The sequence below is a fragment of the Ovis aries genome, chromosome 11 (genome assembly GCF_016772045.2).
Source record: "Ovis aries strain OAR_USU_Benz2616 breed Rambouillet chromosome 11, ARS-UI_Ramb_v3.0, whole genome shotgun sequence".
In the NCBI taxonomy this organism is placed as follows: Eukaryota; Metazoa; Chordata; class Mammalia; order Artiodactyla; family Bovidae; genus Ovis; species Ovis aries.
Window position 1 is genome coordinate 26268153 of NC_056064.1, and position 19628 is coordinate 26287780.

Genomic DNA, 19628 nt, shown 5'->3' on the forward strand with positions numbered 1-19628 from the left:
TTCTCTGTTTGCTAGCTTTTATTGAAGGGTCCCACATACTCACGGGACCCGAGCCAAACCAGAAACCAGACAGGTCTCCCCAAATATAGCAGGAGGCCTGAAAGGGGGAGGGGAATGACTTATGATCCCGCCACACCTCCCTGGAAACAAACCCACCACAGACAGACAGACAGACAGGGGCCAGGACGGGGAGACCTCACTTCCCTCTAGGTTCTCTCCTCTGCCCCGACTTGAAAAGAAAGTCAAACACTGACTACATAGCACCCAGCCCCCCACCCACCCTAGCAGCGTTTGTGGGACCTCCCCTGCAAGGGGGGCCCCGAGGCAGCTTCCCATCGCTCTCCTTCACTTTGGTTCGCTCCTGGCAGCTCCGTGCCCTTGTCCTTCCTCAGCCTCCGGCCCAGTCACCCCTACGTCTTCTATCATCTACTCGGACCTTCTCTCTCTCTCTCTCTTTTCCAGGGCCTCCCTGCCTCTGGGGAAGCAGTGTTCCTCCCACTGAGGGGCCCCACCAGGCCCTCTCTGCCCAGGATGCGGGGCTCACACGGCCGCCCCACTCTCCTTGAGGTCAGGGGCTGAGCGCTGCCGTCTCATTCTCGGGGGTGTAGTGTACGGGGGGTAGCGGGGCCCTGGGGGCCGCTGGGCTGGGTATGGCTGGGGCTGCTGGGGATAATAGTTGTGCTTTTTGGGCTGGAAGTGCTGGGGTTCGGGCTGTGTGGAACCCCCTCCCCGGGACCGGCCCCCCCCGTCCAGGGAGTTCCTGCGGGGACGGTGGGACCTTCGGGGACTTGGGGGCCTTCGCGCAGGGGTGGCCGGAGGTGGAGTGAGCTCCTCAGGGGGCTGTGGTGGTGCTGGGGACTCCCCAGCCCCCGCCCCCGGCCAGGACTCCCGGTGCTGGGGGTTGCTCTTGAAGGGGAAGCGCAGTTTGCAGTCATGAGGGGGCACAAAGCGGGCGGGGGGTCTGCGCAGCCCCCCTCCCCGGCCCCCGGAGCCCTGCAGTCCCTGCAGCCGCAGCTGCTCCTGCTTGAGCCAGCGGAGGCGGCCCCGGCGAAAGGCAGGGTCCTCCTCCATCAGCCTTGATACCCGCTCCCAGCTCGACAGGGGTGGCGAGGAGGGCCGGGCAGGGGGCGCTCGGTCACTGGGGACTTCCTCTTCCGCTGCCTCAGACCCTTGGGGCTGGGCCCACGTGGTCTCACCAGCTTCTTCATTCTCATCCTCATGATCCTGGGAGGGGGAGGGGTGAAAGGAGAGGGGGTACGTGAGGAGAGTGGCCTTCCGAAGACATACAGGTTCAGGAGGATACGTGGGAAGGCCCTGGAGCGGGTGGATGTCCAGGGTCCTGAGAGGGGCCTGGGGCTGAGGAAGCTGGAGGGATACTGGTTTAGGAGCCCAGACCCAGAGCCGGGTGGTCAGACCCAGTGCAGGGTGGCCACCTTCGAGCTGTGGGTCTGGGTTGTTGGCTTGTAGCCACTATGCCTCTGTCTTCACGTGCAAGATGACGTCAACAATGACAGTACCTATGACACAGGGCTGCTATAAAACTACATGGGAAATTCCACAAGCCTCACCTAGCGGGCACTCAGCAAATACTGCTGAATAAATGACATGCCCTGGGGATACAGCAGTCAGTAAAAACGGAAGAAAAATACCTGCCATCATTTCAGTGGACTGACACAACTGACAAATGAGACAAACATACAGCATGGTACGTATGCTATGCTTCCATAAAAAGCTGAATGTATGTGTTCAAGTTACTTAATATATATTATTTATATTATACAGTATATAGAGTACCATATTGTAGATTTTATATAAATACTAAAATATATATTCACATGGAAAAGACCAGAACAAGAAGAGGGGACAGGAGGCCAGGGTGGGAGGAATGGCAATGAAAGAACAGGAAGAGGTTCACTGAAACGTTATCATTTTAGTGAACACCTCCTGTGAAGGGTGAGCTATATGGTCTCAGCGAGGAAGGGCGTTCTCAGCAGAGGGAACAGTAGGCTCAAAGGCTTTGAGGCCAGGGGTTCAAGGAACAGCAAGGACCCTAGGGTTTGGAGAGGGGAGAGCAAGGAGACAGGGGCAAGGGTTGCATGTGGAGTTGTAAGCTTTCAACAAGCATGACTGTCGTCATGACCAGCTGCCTGTCATCCCCCTTCAGCAGGCAAGTGGGAACACAGCCGAAATTCTGTCTGTTGTGAGTAACCCCTATAGCTAGCATGATGCCCGGCACACAGTAAACATTCAACTCTTGTTGACTGAACACATGCAAAACCGGGGTAGGTGGTAACACTATGGCTTACGGGGCCACTGTGAAGATTCACACAGCAACACAGGAGAAGTGCTCAGTACAGCGGCCACCAGAGTCGAGGGTCACCCAGGAGAGGGGTGGTTCTAAGTATGTGAACACCCATTGAGTGGTAACGTAAGGGATTGTACCCTTTATATCAGTGATTCTCAGTCTACTGCACTTCAGAACTACCCGGGCACTTGTTATAAATGCAGATTCATTTCTAATGCCCAAAGATGCTGCTTCAGTGGGTCTGGGGCAAAACCCAGGAATCTGCATTTTCAGTTAGGGCCCTGGTGGTTGTGAAGCAGATGATTCACAAACTACGCTGAGAAGAGCTATGTTAAACGTCAATAAGATTCTTTTAAAGGCAGAGGAGAATGAAGGTTGGACTCTGTAGTGGGAGGTTCTGGTTCTTACAGGGGAGGATAGCAGGCAGGGAGGAAAGCGGGGAGAGGCTAGGCAGGCCTGTCCTACCTGGGTCAGGGGGATGACCCTCTCCATGCGAAGCATGCGGTCCCGCAGGGCCTGCAGCTCGCGGTCCTTGGTGCTGTTCTGCAGCTTCACCTCCTGCAGGATCCCCGTCAGCTTGTCAATGTGAGCCCGCAGGTCCTCCACCTCTGCGCCGCGGGCTCCCTCCTCACCGCCGCCGCCTCCACCTCCGCCACCTTCTTCCTCGCCCACCGTGTCCCAGACGTCCCGGGCCACGGCCCTCCAGGCGTCCCCAGGCCCCTCGGGCTTGCCGTACGTGCGGCAGAGCTCCCGCATCTTGAGGGCAGCCAGGGCCTCGATCTCGGCCCGCCCGTGGCGGAAGTCAGCCAGGGCCACCTCATAGCAGATCTCCTTCACAGCCTGCATCTTCAGGTCGGCCATGGTGGCCCAGCGAGGGTCTTTGCCCTGCAGCCGCCTCCGCTGGGGGATCTGGTACACCCTGCGGGGGGCCCTGCGCTTGCCGCTGCTGGGTAGGCCACAGCGCTTGACGATGGTTTGGACCGTAGTTGGGGGCAGCTGCTCGCGCAGAGATGAGATGAGCCGCCAGCTCTCTTCGCAGGAGCGCTTGTCGGAGTCATCCCCACTGTCAGAGTCCGCGTACTGGGGCCAGAGAGAAGGGAGACAGGTGGGGAGACAACTAAGGACACCTCAGGGCCATGCATCCCAACAACACAGAAACACGGTGGTTAGAACCGTGCAGTGCGGGGCACAGGACTTGATCTCCGCTTGTCTGCACAGCAGAGGTGATGACAGCACCTCCCCACAGGTACTTGGAGTGTGTGGTATGGTGGCTGGCACAGAGGAAGTGAGTATAGCTAATAAGCTGCAGCCATGCCCAGTGTGGGTTTCATGTATATATCACTCAGGACGAGATTAAAGATTTAAAAGTTCAAGGGACTTTCTTGTTGCTCCAGTGGTTAAGAATCCTCCTTGCAATGTGGGGGACACTGTTCCACCCTTGGTTGGGGAACTAAGATCCCATGTGCCATGGGTCAACTAAGCCCATTCGCCACAACTAGAGAACCTGTGCACTGCAACAAAAGATCCCACGTGACACAACTAAGACCCAGTGCAGCCAAATGAATACATATTTTAAAGAGTAAAAATAAAAGCAAGTCTACTCAAAGAACAATCTTAAATAAGTAACAGCTCATGGGTGCATGCTCAGTCGCTTCACTCATGTCCGACTTTTTGCAACCCCCTAGACTGTAGCCCACCGGCTCCTCTGTCCACAAGATTTTCCTGGCAACAATACTGGAGTGGGTTGTCAAGATCCTCGAGGGATCATCCCTACCCAGGGATCAATCCTGAGGCTTCTGCGTTTCCTGCACTGCAGACAGATTCTTTACCACTGAGCCACCAGGGAAGTGACAGCACAGGTGGTAAAAATCACACAAGAGGCCCAGGATCAGCAAGAGTCCGGGAAGCCCCAGTCGCCTGGGAGGAGCTCTCGCTCCTGGGATGTCTGGGTTCTTCCCTGGGTTACACTTCTCTTCTGTCTCCTCCTAGACACCACCTCTACCCCCCCGGCCCAGAGCCACTCCCTCCTCTGACTCAGTGGGAGTCAGGCTGAAGTGCTGTCAGCCCACCTCCCCCCAGCCGGTCTGCACCCCATGCCCCCCCAACCCTCGCCTTCCCGACATGCCCCTGCCAGCCCCTCACCAGCCGCTGCTGCTCCAGAAGAAGGTCAGCCTCTTCCTTTTCCTTTCTGTACTGGTTCTCCAGATCCTGAAGCCTGGAGTTGGGTGGGAGGGGAGGCAAAGCTGTGAGGTTCCGGAGCCACCTCAGTGGGGCATCTAACAACAGGAGGATGCTGGGGGCTGAGGGCCTGGGCGGGATGGCCAGGAGGGTCTGGGGCCTGATCACCCTCCCCACGCACCTCTTCTCCATCTCCAGCTTGATGTCGATGCCTTGCTGCTCCAGCAGTTCCTTCTGGGCAAAGTTCCAGTCAACGGGCTCAGAGGGCGGTCCTGGGGGTGGAGGGACCCCTCGCTCCCGCTCCAGCCGCGCCTGCTCCGGGTGATTGAAGCGGAACACGTGGTTCTTGCCCATCACGATCCTATTCCCTGGAGGAGGGAGGAGGGAGATGTGGGCTCACTCCCCAGAGCAGGACCCCTTCCTCACGCCCTAGGTGTAAGGGGCCTTGCCCACCAATCAAAGGAGCCCACACACCATCTCTCCCTTCACCCCAAGTCCAGGGCGATCAGAGCCAAGGCTCCCCCAGTTGACCCTGGGAACTGCCCTGTCCCGGAGAGTCACAGGAAGTTGGGAACTGGGCATCCTCTTCCTGATGCCCTGAGGCAGCAAGACAAACCAAACCCTGGCTCCTCTCCCCTTCCCAGTCGATCTTCATATCCCACACTGTCTCCTATTTATGTCTGAGTCCTGCCCAGGATTCACCCACGAAGCTCTTCCTTGCACAGCCAGGCCCCTCACTACACCCTCCTCTACCTGACTTCAGCACCACGGGCTCGGTCACAAGTTTCCCATTGACATAGGTCTCAGCTCCTTCGCAGGGCTCCAGGGTGACCACCACTGAGGCAAGGAGAGAGAAAAAGGAGGGATCAGACTCCAAGGGAAGAGGGGTAAGGTCACAGATTCCCACCCTGCATTCCCCTCCAAAACACACATGCACCCCAGTTCCACCCTCCAGTACCTGTTGGGGGTGCCATGGCCCCTCTGGTGGCAGGCAGCATGGGAAAGGAAGAGCAGAAGGAGGGTTAGAGCCCCAGCTGCAGCTCCCACGAGCCTCGGCGGTGCTGGTGGGGGGTGGCTGCTGCCTGTTCACCCTCCACCAGCCTCTCCAGCAGTGGCTTAGCAAGCCTGGAACTCTCAGAGAACGTGGTCTCTCAGGTCCAACTGGTCAGTGGGCCCTGTCTATCATTCATGCCATCCAGACGACAACTCACTCCCTCCTTCCCAAACAACACTGTGCCTAGCCAGGTCTGGATTCCTCCTGCAGGCTCCTAGCCCCACTTCTGTCTGAAGCAGCTTGCAAAGTGCTACCTGACTAATCCTCTCAAGCCACAGTCCACAGATCCCTATCTTCATGGGATGAGATTAAAGTCAACCCAAGCCACAGTCTATCAAGGTGCTCCTTGTACAAATCACAGAACCCTCCTCTTGTGGGACACAAAGATGCCTGAGGCAGCTCCCTGTCCTCAAGGACAAGTGCCCCATGGTCAGGGGGCCCTGAATTTCAAAGACCCAGACTCTGTGACTCCTTAGTGGAGGGACACTGAGCAGTCACCTGATCTCTCAGAGCTATACAATGGGATAACAAAGTCTTTCCGTACAGAGTGGCTGAAAGGCTCAAACACAGTGATGCACGAAAATGAGTTATTTATGTTACAAGGAATAGAGAAACCAGAACAAATGGTAACGTAAAGCAAAGATGAGCCTATGGGTACTGTTGTTGTTGCTGCTGCTAAGTCGTTTCAGTCAGGAGAACAAAAATAGCAAAGAGGAACTTGGCTTAGGGGCAGAGGACTGGAAATGATCATGGGAAAGTGCTAACTTTTGAGTTGATGCTCGAAGGGAAACTCAGATCAAGGGGCAGAAATGACGGAAAAGATGGCAGACAGATGTAATAAAACATCACTTGGTCCAAGCCCAGCAATGGAAGGTGGTGGCAGAGGACAGGATGAGATGACTGTAAGGCCATGAGCTGGCTCTTTTGCCCTTATTTCCCACCACACCCCAAATTCATCCATCCATTCCACAAATATACTGGGCCCCTATAATACACCAGGCACTATTTTAGGTCCTGGAAATACAGGAGATAAAAAACATAATTGTTTCTCATACAGACATCATTTCTACTTGGTAAGACGATAAACAAGTAATTGAGCAAATAATCTAAAGTCAGGGTTGGGCGGTGATAGTTGTAATGGAAGGAAATGGGGCCAGGAGAGAACCCAGGTGAACCCACAGAGATCTGAACTGAGGCAGCCAGGACTCACAGCTCTGGCCCTAGAGCCAGCCATGCTGCATCCCAACCCAGTTCTCCTGCTAGCTGTGTGTGACACGCTCAGTCATGTCTGACTCTTTTGCAACACTGTGTGCTAAAGCCCACCAGGCTCCTCTGTCTGTGGAATTCTTCAGGTAAGAATACTTGAGTGGGTTGCTATTTCCTCCTCCAGGGTATCTTCCCAACGCAGGGATTGAAACTGGGTCTCCTGCACTGCAGGCAGATTCTTTACCATCTGAGCCACCAGGGAAGCTAGCTGTGTGGTCTCAGGCAAATTCCCCAACCCCAGGAACCTCAGCTCTCTCACCTGTGAGCTGGATGAGACAATACAAGTACACAGTAAGTAACAACTATTCTTCCATGTTCACGACTGCATCCCTGTGGCCTGCTCTTCTCAGCCTGTCTTTGGTCTTGAGTCTGGTGTTAAGAGCAAAGGCTCAAACAGACTAACCCTTTACACAGCCCCCATCTTTGGCGAGGGCTTCCCAGGTGGCTCCATGGTAAAGAATCTGCCTGCCAAGCAGGAGACTCATGTTTGGTTCCTGGGTTTGGGAGGTCCCCTCGAGAAGGAAATGGCCACCCACTCCAGTATTCTGGCGTGGGAAATCCCTTGCATGGACAGAGGAGCCTGGTGGCCTAAAGTCCATGGTTTCGCCAAGAGTCGGAGATGACCGAGCGACTAAACAACGTCTTTAGGGCACAGAACAGCTGCTGTTTTCACTGTGATGTAACCAATGTGTGCCTGTCTTCTTCCCACACACACTCTGAGCTCCCCCTCAAGGGTGGGTTGGCTCCAAGGGCCTTCTGTGGTTTCGGTATCACCCCAGAACACAGCTTGAGGGAACCGCAGAACAGGAACTCGGCACTCACTCACTGGGTTGAACTGATTTAACAGTTCACAGCTCGCAATGCCGGAAGCGTGTGCTGCCACTGGGGACCTGAGCCAGGCGATAATCCACTGACCCTGAACTGGAATGGAAGCCCACCTGGCAGGTGTTCAACCTGAGCTGCACGCCACAAGAATACATCTCTTCTTATTTTTTAAAACACGCTCTGATATGCCTGTCTCCCATCCCCCCACCCTACCCACCATCCCCCACCCTGCGCTGAGGCACCTAGCACCAGCTTGAGGTGGCAGACAGCTCAGGTGTGACACAGCACAGACACCAAGGACTCAGCTGTGACACGGCCAGCCTCCCTGCCCAACTCGCTCCCCAGAGTTCCACTTCACTCGGGCCCAGTTGAATACAAATCAGTCCGTTTAAAAAAAAAAAAAAGGACTGAACCAGAACAAAATGTGACCTCAGAACACACCCTAAGTGGTACTTCACCACGAGCATTGTGGTATTATCTGTCAGACACACTACTACCTGAGGGCTCGTGATTCCTAAAAGCTTTTGCTGCTGTGGCCAGAAACAGCTAAAAACCTCTGAAAGCTTTACAGCCAAAAGGATACACACGTCAACTAACTGCCTAGAACTTTTGCATTCATAGCTGGACAGGTAAGTGGGTTTTCAGAGATAAATTCAGATATCCCACTGAAAAAGTACAAGTTTTCATAAAAAATGACCAAGGTGCTATTTGAGGCTAAAAAAATCAAGCAAGAGGGCTGGATCTCCTCTTCCCCAAAATCTTACCCTCTGGAGCCACAGTCTCCTGTTTCTGCGTTGGGGACCTTCACTACCCCTGCCCCTTGTAAACACTCTGCACCCTGAGGGTGGGTGCACACAGCAGGGCCCCCATGGCTGACCAGGAGCTCAAAGCCCTTCTTAGGGTGGACACGTTCCTCTCACACAGCCACACTTCCACAGCCCGACCCAGGCCTCTGCATTCAGCATAAGGGAGCGCTCTCTCCTAGTCTGGCCACTCCACTCTCACCCCCTCAGCCATTACCTTCTCCATCTGACTGAGGGATGCTCCGGAACAGGCAGTGTTGCTCTCGGATGAACTGCCCTGTCAGCTTGATGTCCACATCAACCTGGCCGACCCTGGGGAAGCAACGGCCGACATTTTCTGAGCATGTGCCAGTCATACACATGCCAAGCCCCTTCGAACCAAAACGCTCATCTGACTCAATCAACCAAGTATAATTATTCCCATTTCACAGAAGAGGAAGCTGAGGCTCAGAGACATAAGTAACTTGCCCAAAGTGAGGCAGCCTGGCAGTGGTGAAACTGGGGTGTGAGCTCAGATCTGCCTGGCTCCAAGCCCGCATCTGTTATGTACTGTTATGCAGCAAAGAGGGAAGGGAACCTGCAGTGAGGTGGATGCTCTCAGTCTCGGTTCCCATATCCTTACCATGATGATCACCAAGGACAGCTGAACAGCCTGTGGTGGAAAAGGAAGGAACACTCCCACCCGCTTACCTCCAGGAGGTGAGAGAGGAGGGTCTGAGACCTGGGGTTCATTAGCATTAGCCAGTGAAGCCACCTGCCACATGGGCACTGTCCCTCAACAGTGTGGGGCCAGGGTCATGTTTCCCTTCACTCCCCCGACCCCAAGGGAAGGTTCCACTAAGTGATGCCCAGGCAATGGTGCTGCAGGGTAAGAATGCGGTGGTCAAGTTCCCACCCACTCTCTGCCCCAGGAGATCAGGACCCAGCCACGCCAGCACTGGGCTCGTTTGGTCCCAGGACGCGTGTCACCCCCACCAAAGGTAGGCTCAGCCGGTTCTCAGGAATCCCAGAACTAGCAGGGCTGCAAAAGAGCTGACGTGAGACCCAGAAGGTTCCCATGCGGTCACTAGGAAAGGCAGGTCCCTCTGCAACTAACCTCCAAAAAGAGAGACCGCCCCACAGGCCCAGAGCAAAGGCTACCTGGTGACGCCATCTTTGATGTGGTAGAGCAGACACTCGGACATCAGGGGGTCTTCGTTCAGGTTCACCAGGTGCGGAGTCTGAGCGGGAGGGGGCGGCAGTCAGCAGAGGGCCGTCAGGAGGGAGGGAAGGCACTCTGGCAAACATCTCTGCAGGTGAGCTCTCCCAGCTCCTGCTGCCACTTATCTGACCCACCCTACCCTCTCCTCACACACAGGACACCCCCACCCTTCTAGCTGCTTCCCAGGCCCCACCAGTCTCCCTGCAGGAAACCTTGGCAGCTACCTGCCCTTGCCCTGCTTTCCCTCTGGCCCCAAGCTCATCATTTCTTCCTTCAAAATACACTTTGCCACTTGTGGGGTGTGAGGGGAGGTAACGAGAGAGGACTGTTCAGACGTCTCCTGCCCACATCTCAAGCCCACCTGACTCAAGTCTGCTTCTGCAGCCTGTACCTCTGGGCCTCCTCCATGGCTGGGCCCAGCTCACTTAGCCCAAGCCCCTTTCCAGGGCGTCTTCTCCCCTTCCGAGCTCCCACCCACTGGACTCTGAGCCCTCACTCCTGAAGCAGAGCTCCTACATCCCTGCCTGTCCTCCTGCCTGGAACAGCCTCCCTCCTCGCGCCACCGCCACCCATCAAAATCATTCATTTCCCGTCCCTCTTGGTCTGTCTCAAATGCCACCTCTTCCACGAAGCTTTCCTAAGCCGTCCACCTGAACACAAGATCCCCTGCCTGTTCTCCAAGGAGTTACTGTGGCCCTTCTAGGTACAAGACTCTACTGAGGTGCCAGGCAGGACACAAAGATGAGCCAAACCCAAATGCTGCTGTCCCATCAGTCAGGAAATCAGAGTCAGCAACCGGAGATAAGATTGGGCATGGAAACACCATCATAGGTGAGAAATGCATGTCTCATAGTAGACTTTCTGAACTTCTCATGCCCTCACTTAGCTCATTCACTCATTTATCCCATTGTATCGTGGAAGGCGCTTATACACAAGGATGAGTGCAGTGAAGACCAAAGGGAGCTCAGGCGAGTCAGGGGAACTTCATGGAAAAGGCAGTATGGGACCTGGTCTCTGACAATGAGGAGGACGTGAACATGCAGAAGAAAGGAGGGGTCTGAACAAAGGCAGGGAAGCCAGAAAGTACAGGGTACAGGGGGAAACACCCAGCAGTCGAGGCCCCATGTTTCTCTGGAAGTTCCCATGAACAGGAAGCCCAAGGCTATGTCCATGATGGGTGCAATGGGTATTGATGTCTGATCCTCCACCAGGCCCCTCATCAATCATTCTCCAACACCTGTTCTTCTCCAGAAGGACAGTCCCGCCCCTCTCGACCCTGCAGTGTCTGGCCTGCCTGGGAACGGCAAACACTGATGGGCCCTAGAAGCAGAAAGCAATCTGTCCCCTGGGAGAGGAGACACGATTTAGGACAGTGCTTTTCAATCTCTGTTCAGCCCAAGAACCCTTTGTTCACATGAAACCTTACCGAGAGGCCTAACACATCAAGCAGATAAGCAGAGAGCTGCTCAGGTCGAAGTGGGGGTGGGGGACACACAGTTCTGTCCTGCTCCCCATTCCCATCTTGGCCCCGTGAAGGAAGCTCCCAGCCAGGTTTGAAGATGACCAACTTAAGATCTTAGGCCTGGGGTAAGGTCCCAGAATGACGGGGTTTTTCCGAAAGTTCCTGGCTCTCCCCAGGACAAACTGGAGCTTTGGCCCCAAAGACCCAATTCTTCACTGGACCTTTCCTAGGCTGGAGTCACCCCCACTAAACCTGTTTCTCCTGTGAGTCTAACAGCTTTTTCTCTGAAATCCACATGACTTTTAAACCCATGAGAAAGGGATCATCTTCACCACCAGAAGAAAATGCAAAAGTTACCTCCTCTAAGACACCTTTTTTTTTTTAACCGATCAGATTGGCAAAGATGAAAAAGGTGAAGATGGTAAATGAATGTGGGCTCTCAGATATGTTGCTCAGGGAGTCTAAGTGGGCTTGGTTAATAATCTCTGGAGGCAAAACAGATCAAAATCTGACTGTTGGACACCAAATCTCCACTTCTAGGAATCTGTTCTACAGACCACAAACTATTTTTAAGACTATCTTCTATAACATTGTTTATAGTATCAGAGAATGGGAAATGACCTAAATGTCCATCAGTAGGAAGCTGGTTAAAAAAAAAAAATTATTTGATGTCTATACAATAGAATATCCTGACACTGTGGGGAAGAAAAAAAACAACGGCAGACAGAACTATGATACATTGTTATGTGAAAAAAATAACATGTCAGGTATGGAACCACTGCTACTGCAAAGAGAGAAGCGTGCCTGAGTATGTGGCTGACTTTCTCTCACACACGCCTGCATACATGGAGATGACCTCTAGAACACAGTGGATACTGCTAACAGGATTCGCCTCTGGGAGGGCAAGCTGAGGGTGGGAAGAAGGTTTCCTTTTCACTCCACACACCTCACCGCATGTGAATGCCACCTTTACAAGAACGAAACAAAAGCCCCTCCCATTGGTCCCAGGCTTGAGCAGGTGGCATCCTGTGCTATGAGAACCCTGTCAGTCTGTCCATCCCTGTGGCAGAAGGTCCAGAGGTACCCAGCACCCCAAGGTGATGGACAGGCAAGCCACACTGACAGCCTCTTTCCAGACCCTCCTCCCAGGTGTAGGCCTCTTGGGGACCCCAAAACCCCAGGTACCTAGCCCCAGACCTGACCCCTCAGCACTGCCGGCCACCCTCCATCACCCACAGACAGCGCTCTCACTCCCCAGGCTGAGCCTCAGGCAAACCCCTCTCCTCTGTTTAGATCCCGGTTCCGTGGGCCCTGCTTGCTCAGTCTTCCAGATGCCTTGTCTACCTGAAATTCGGAGGGGTCTCCTTCCAATAACCCACCGCCTGGAGGGGGTGTGTCACTCTTAGGGCCTGGTCCCATTACGCTTGCCACCAAGGCCCAGACAAGCATGGCTCCCTTCCAGCGCTGGGACGGGAAGTTCCTACTCTGCTCACCGGCCCCGGCACAGCTGCGCTGGCCCCAGTCCACTCTGGTTGGTGGGTCCTTGTGCTGTGCTGGTTGTTACAGGTTCTGAATATCATTCCTCCCTCCTCCAACTGAGCCTCATCACTCTTGCCCTGCTTCCTTCCTTCTTTCCTCACCACAGAGACTTTCTGAGCTCTGACTACACCACTGGCATATGCAAGGCCCCACTCTGGCGACAAGATTCCACATTTGCTCAGCCCCATGTTTTCCCTGCTCCCACCACCCCATCCATCTTCCAGGCTACACTTTCCAAACCGCCTTCTCCAGGAAACCAGTTTCCACAAGTCTCCAGGCTGCACTGATACATCCATCTTTAAACCTTTTGCTGCCTTTCCAATCAACATCTTACAATTTTGTGCTCCTTCTTCCTCTATTCCTTTACAGTCTTGTTTTCCCAAGCTAACCTTACAAAACTTTCATTTTTTAGGTTTGGGGTTTTGTTTGAGTAGGTACCACACACACAGGGTTGTTGTTATTTAGTCACTAAGTCACATCTGACTTTTTTTGATCCCATGACAGTAGCCAGCCATACTCCTCTGTCCATGGGACTTCTCAAGCCAGAATCCTGGAGTGGGCTGCCATTTCCTACTCCAGGGGATCTTCCTGACTCATGGGTTGAACCTGCATTGCAGGCGGATTCTTTTTCACTGAGCCACCAAAAGCAGGTCACATGCACAGGGTATAAAATCCAAACAATACAGAAGAGCACATCGTGGAAAAGTCACTTTCCCAATCAACCTGTACTCTCCCCAGCCTCTGCCTTCCCCTGGGGTAACCACCATAACCAGTTTCTTATGAAGCCAGAAACACACGCTATGCGTGAACTCACACACGTGTGTGGGCTTCTGTCTGTCAATACCTAGGTCTTCCCTGGCATCCTTCTGTGGACCCTAGATGGATGGAGAAGACAGGGACAGCCTGATAACATAGACAGCAGGTGGCAGGAATGGGGGCAGAGATGATGGAGGGCCAATTCAGAGACCTCAGAAAGCAGAGTTAGAACTCACTACCCTGCCACCCCAACCCTCTTCTCTCAGCACCCAGAGTCTCCCAGGCCTCCTCATTCAGCTCCTCACTCACCTTCTTTGGAGAGAAGACGCCCACGGTTCCCCCGTCTTCCCGGACAGCCACCCCCATCTCAGCCAGCAGTGCTTCTCTGTAGGCAAAGGAGAGGCGGATATTGGTCTTGTCCTCAGGACCCACAAACCCGTTCTGGGCAGGGCCCGACCTCCCCTCCCCACCCTGCTCCTTCCGGGGCTCCAGCTGGGCCCCACCCCCACACCTCTCCATCCTCAAGGCCTCCGTCTTACGGAGTTTCTCCTCCCAGGTTTCATTCAGCTCAGCAATAATCTTCTCTGTCTCCTGTGGGCACAAACAGGCAGGGATCAGGACTGTCTGGGACAAGCCCTCCCAGGGGGCCATGCTACTCCCAGGATGCCTTCTTCCTCTTGGACCCTGGCTTTGGAGAAAAAACTCCCAGCGGCCCCCAGGCCCCACCCCTTCTCTGCTCCAGCATTCCCACCTGCAGTCTCTCCATGGCCTCCTCAGGCCCAATCTGGGGCTCGGCATTAGGGGAGAATGAGGGCTCCAGCTCCCCATTGTGAGCTGCGGGGGATGAAGGTGAAGCTGGGGCAGAGGGTGACGACAGAGCCGGCAAAGCACCTTCGGGACTCCCCTCGTCCACCTTCCGGCCTAGGAGGGAGAAAGAAGTAAAAGGAGGGTAAGGAAAGATGCATCTCACAAGAGACAGAGATCTCACACCAGACCAGCCTGTAAGGACTACAGAAGACATGCAGTCCACTCCCACCAAGTGGAAAGCCTTCCTACTACAGCCTTGACAAATGGACACTGAGTCTCTGCTTGTTCCCCTCCAGGGATGGAGAGCTCATTACTAAACAAGGCAGCCAGTTCCTTCTGTTGTTAGATGACATGCACCATCAGAAAGTGCTTTGCTGTGTTGAGCTGAAATCTGAAACGTACCTGTTTCTAGTTCTGCCTTCTGGGATGAGAGGGACTACACTGTTTTTTTTCTTGCACAAAACTACCCTTCAAATGTGCAGAGGCCAACATCACATCTACCTTCTCTTCCCAAGAACCCTTATTTTCCCCATCATGCCCCTGAGCACCCTGACTCCTCAAAGGGATGAACCCTAAGACTGAATGCAAAAGGACCCCAAGACTGGACACAGTTAACACGGCTCGCAGATTCTCTAATACAGATGCCATTTCAGGGTAAAGAGGCCAAGCCTCACATTTCAGAAATTACTCAAAGTTCCCGTAATTAAGTTTATGATCAATTTAATTCCCAATGTTTCACAAGAATTTCTGTCAAAGCAGATGCCCAGCAGTCTATTCTTAATGACTTACTGTGTAAGTCACAAATGCATGACTGGCTACTTATTCCCGCTCCTATCATTTCAGTAGTTCCGGGAGCCTGTCAAGGTCCCTCTGAATCCTACTGCCCCTCCTCGGGAGGACCTGCCGCTCCCAGCTGTCACATCTGAAGGCATGATCTGTCACCTCTCCACATCTGCAGCTAAGTCAGGGGCACATATGGGCTTTACTGGGTAGTGGTCCCTCCCTGGCTCCAGGCCTGGACAAAGGCAAATCAGGAGGGATGAGGCGGGCCCAGGGACCTCCCGAGCCACTCCTCCCGGAGGCCCACCTCCCAGGGCCGAGGCGGAGAGCCCTTGAGCCATGAGCAGCTCCCGCAGCCGGGCCACCTCTTCCTGCAGCTCCCGGATCAGCCGGGCGTTAGGGTCCTCATTGATGACGGCGTTGCAGCGGATCTGCTTGGTGCGGTCAGCATACCTGGAAGAGGTGGGAGGAGCGGGACCGGTGAGAGCCAGACACAGGCGACCTTGGTCTGCTGCCTGAAGCCCTCTCTCCCTCCCACGTTTCCTCACGGTGGGGTAGAGTTGAAGGTCAGCCCTCTCTTATGCACAGGCTCCTGAGCTACCAGCCTTTCAGCTCCTGGCACTTCTCATGTCCCACCCCAGCCCTGCCAGAGCCCCACCTGAGGGTGCTAAGAGTCTCTTCATAATTGATGTCCGCGGGGCTCAGGGCTGCAATCATTGCTGTGCGGGAATTCCCACCTGTGAATGGAGAGCACGGGAAAGCTTAAGCTGGGCAGAGTTCTAAAAAAAGTCAGACTGGGTCTCAGGGGCAGGGGGCCTCACTGCCCAGGCAGGGGTCTGAGAGGATCACTGTTCAAGGTAAAGTGGAGCTAAGAGTTGGTGAAGCTGATCGTGAAACTGACAGTCAGAAGAAGTGGGGATATCAGACATCTGTGGGATGGTCAGAGGTCAGGGAGAGGAGGGTGAAGTCAGAGGCGGCTGTGGGGTCTGAGGGTTCACTGGGAGCCCCAGGTCAGTGAGGCCCTTGGCTTGGCAGAGAGGGTATGGCCTTGATCTCAGCATGAGGACACTGTATAAACGATGCCCCAGGCTCAGGCAGGGAGTCAGGGGACAACTGGAGGACTTGAGGTCCCAGGGGCAGCAGTGGGTCTAGTCAGATGCATCAACAGGGGTTAGCAGGACTGGTGGCAGGGTCGGCAGAGAGAGAGAGAGAAAGAGAGAGAGAGAGAGAGAGAATTCCCTCACCCAGATTCTCTTTGAGCAGCCAGGTGAGCACAGAGTCCCTGTAAGGGATAAAATCCGACTTCCGCTTCTTTGATTGCTGAAGGACGGAAGGGGGAAAGGGGGTCAAGGTGGCCACCCGCTTTGTCCACTTTCCCAGAGCCCCTTCTCCTCCCACGCCCAGCTCTCACCATGTCCGCAAGGGCTGAGATCACCTTCCCCAGAGTGGTAAGGGACTTGTTGATGTTGGCGCCTTCCTGGTGAGAGGAATGTGGGGAATGAGGCCTTCTTCTCCCACTCCGATCCCCTCCGCCCCTCCTCCCCACAGCCAGAGCCCCAGGTTGCAAGCAGAGACCACCGCCCTCAGCATCCAACACGGCCCTGTCCGTCCCTCCCAAGCGCCTCACCTTTAGGCGCATGCCCCGGGCCCCTGAGGAGTCGGCCCGCTCGCTGCCAGCAAGGTCCACCAAGCTGATCTTACTGACCTGGTCAGAGGAAGGAGGCAGGAGGTGACTGGGCAGTTAGTGGGGGATGAGAAAGCCAGGAGTGGGGGAGGGAGGGAGAATAGACAAGAAGACAGTGAGGGCTTAGTTACTTGTCCATTTGTTCATTTATTTGTTTACGATGTTCACATGCCCGCTGTGTGCCAGGACAAGGCACAGTGGGCTCCAAGCTCTGCCCTGACGAATCTAGCAAGAAGGACAAACACTCAAACAGGAGATTGCATCCCATTGATCTGATGGAGGAAGCACAGGGCAGGGGCCGTGGGAGCCCAGAGGAGGCCCTCAACCAAGCCAGGGCAGGGAGGGAGGACACAAGGCCCACTGATCTCATCTCTGTCTCCGTGACCAGGTGGGAGGGGGGCCCTACCTTCTCTGAGTCCAGTCCAGTGAGCTGGTCGTGACAGCGCTGTGTAAAGACAATGGTGAAGACAGCGTGGGAACGGCTGCTGGTCTCATTCATGTTGGTGGCAGCCACGGTCCTGGGTGGGGGAGGGAGTGATCAGTGGGTCCTGCCCTGCCCCTTCCTAACCCCGGCTCCCATACCCCTCCACCCCATCAGCCTGCCTCACCGCGCCTTATTGCCACAGTCCATGAGGTCAGCAATGTCAGCGTAGGAGGTCACAGCCAGTTTAGACAGGTCCTGCACGTAGGGGCCCAGGATGGGGTGCTCTCGGACCCGCAGAGAGCCCCGACTCTTGGGGTTCAAGAGGTCTCGTACCCTCTCGCAGTAGATCTCCATGTAGCTCACCTGAGCGGGAGGAACAAACTAAACACCACAAAGCTAACAGCCATACCCAGTGTAAAGCTTCCCGTGGACTCCCACTGAATACAACACAGGTAACACTGTTTACTATGTTTACTCTGCATTGCTAAGCATTTTACAAGCACAAGCTCACCCGATCCTCCCAATAACCCTAGGAGGGGACCCCTGATCATTACCATTTTACACAAACATCCTCAGGAGCCGAAAGAGAAACTGTTTGACCAAAGCCAGCAGAGCCTAGAATAGATCCCAGGCTGCCTGACTCCAAAGACGCCCTCGGTCTTAATCACTCTGCTCACCTCCTCCCTACCCAGGGGACACTGTGTACCACCTCCAGCCCCCTCCCAAGACCTGGGCTTACCTCCACAGAATAGGATAGCTGAGCACTCTGGTTCTTACTAACACGAGAGAAGAGGTCCTCACAGAGCTGGAGGGAGACAGAGAGAGGCACAGAGATGCTGCTGTTCACAGCATACCTGCGGAGCCCAGCATCAGGCCAGGCCAGGTCTCAGGTGACCCTGTTTAACCCTTATCACAGCCCCAAAGGAGGGATGGGATCATGTGCATTTTATAGAAGGGAGAGTCACCTCTGAGAGGTTGGCTTGCCCAGCATCTTAGGCTACTATTCAGTGAGCCAAAATGCAAACCCAGAGCCCATATGCAAGGCCACAGTGCTGCAGTCAGGAAGAATATGGGTCAATTCTCAGCTATCCACAACTGATTTTTCCTATGGTCAACACCTTGACTACACGAGTCTACAGCAGAACTACACTCGCAAGTAATTCCGAGACAAGGTAAGACGGCAGAAAGTGGTAGAATCACGCTTCAGACCCAGGGCTCTCAGCCACCAAAGCAGTGGCTCTTCTCACTGAGCCCTCTTGGCCCTAATGTCCAGGCTGTGGCCAACCTCAACCCCCATCACCTTCCCTATTTCCGAGGACCTCAGAGAGCTTCAGCCTGAGATCCGGGCCTTCCTCCCCTAGAGGCAGCTGAAGGTGCTCCCGCCTCAGCCTCCCTGCCAGGCCCCATGAGTACCTGGGGCACGATGCCCTGCTGCCCCGGCTCCTGCCGCCCCATCATGGTGTAGGACTTCCCAGCCCCCGTCTGTCCATAGGCAAAGATGCACACATTGTAGCCTTCAAAGGCATGCAGCAGCATCTCCTCTCCAATGTCCCGATACACCTGCTGCTGAGATGCAAACTGGGGGTCCTCCGCCTAGGTGAAAGGGGGTAAGAGAGACAGCAGGAACCCTAAATGCCTTTGTCCTTGGTATCCAGGTGCCCAAAGGTCCTGTGTGCTCCCCACCCCCATCACGGTCCTGATTGTCCCAGAAGATACCATCTGGTCTCCTGCTGGTCCTCATTACCCTGGGGACTCTGCCTCCCCCTCCTAGTCCAAGTCACAGGCACAGGGTCCTACCTACCCCCACCCACGGGTGCTGGTCCTCCCAACCCATCCCCTGGAGATCCAATTTCCTAGCAACGGCCCCCTCCCCAGGACCTATAGCCCCTGTCCCTCATTGCTTAGCTTTTCCCCCAGCCCAGCAACCTCACCGAAGTGTGTGACCAGTAGGAGTAATCGAAAGTGAAGCTTTTGGGGGCATCCTTGCTCTGTTTGGGATTGATGATGGCTGAGAGCAAAGGAAGTAAGGCCACAGTCAGGTACTCCCAACCTCTGCCCACTCTCCACAAGCCCCCAGAATCCAGGTATCCCACTCCCCATCTCTATCCTAATTCATCTCTCCCCTTTAACACTCCCCACCCCCTCCAGCCACCAAAGCTAATTTTGGCTTCCCAGGACCCGCCCCCTCCCGGCTGCCTCCCTGGATTGGGCAATGGAGGGCTTCAGGCCAACATTCCCCCTCCCAGGGACTGGGAGCAAGGAAAGGCCAGCCCCTGTCCTTACAACTAGCACCTGCTCTGTGCCCAGCACAGCCTTCCTCCCGGTTCGGCCCAGCAGGCCTGGCCGGTATAGTGGGCCTAGCCTGCCCTGTCTGTGCCGAGCAGGGCCCCTGGGACTCACTCACAGGTGGTGCTGCCCTGCATGCTGACCACACACTTGGCATCCTGGCTGGTCTCACGGGCGTTAAAGGGCCGAACTCTCACTGCTACTTTCACTGAGGCGCCAGCCATGGCTCCAGTACGCCCACCCTCCTCAGCTGGAGAG

At 54.9% G+C, this 19628-nt stretch overlaps 1 protein-coding gene across 1 annotated transcript in view; it reads right to left on the reverse strand.

Moving 5' to 3' along the window:
- Window positions 1–19628, reverse strand: part of KIF1C (kinesin family member 1C) — a 21870-nt gene continuing 2242 nt past the window's right edge. The window contains exons 3-23 of the mRNA XM_004012596.4: window positions 19489–19620; window positions 19016–19092; window positions 18498–18677; window positions 17824–17889; window positions 17269–17447; window positions 17067–17178; window positions 16604–16681; window positions 16388–16453; window positions 16221–16296; window positions 15635–15713; window positions 15284–15429; window positions 14141–14310; window positions 13901–13980; window positions 13699–13774; window positions 9572–9651; window positions 8649–8743; window positions 5237–5320; window positions 4665–4851; window positions 4448–4520; window positions 2771–3385; window positions 1–1224 (exon numbers count right to left, since the gene is read on the reverse strand). Coding sequence (XP_004012645.2) covers window positions 541–1224; window positions 2771–3385; window positions 4448–4520; window positions 4665–4851; window positions 5237–5320; window positions 8649–8743; window positions 9572–9651; window positions 13699–13774; window positions 13901–13980; window positions 14141–14310; window positions 15284–15429; window positions 15635–15713; window positions 16221–16296; window positions 16388–16453; window positions 16604–16681; window positions 17067–17178; window positions 17269–17447; window positions 17824–17889; window positions 18498–18677; window positions 19016–19092; window positions 19489–19594 — 3309 coding nt within the window. The 5' untranslated portion in view covers window positions 19595–19620 and the 3' untranslated portion in view covers window positions 1–540. The remainder of the gene's footprint in view (window positions 1225–2770; window positions 3386–4447; window positions 4521–4664; window positions 4852–5236; window positions 5321–8648; window positions 8744–9571; window positions 9652–13698; window positions 13775–13900; window positions 13981–14140; window positions 14311–15283; window positions 15430–15634; window positions 15714–16220; window positions 16297–16387; window positions 16454–16603; window positions 16682–17066; window positions 17179–17268; window positions 17448–17823; window positions 17890–18497; window positions 18678–19015; window positions 19093–19488; window positions 19621–19628) is intronic.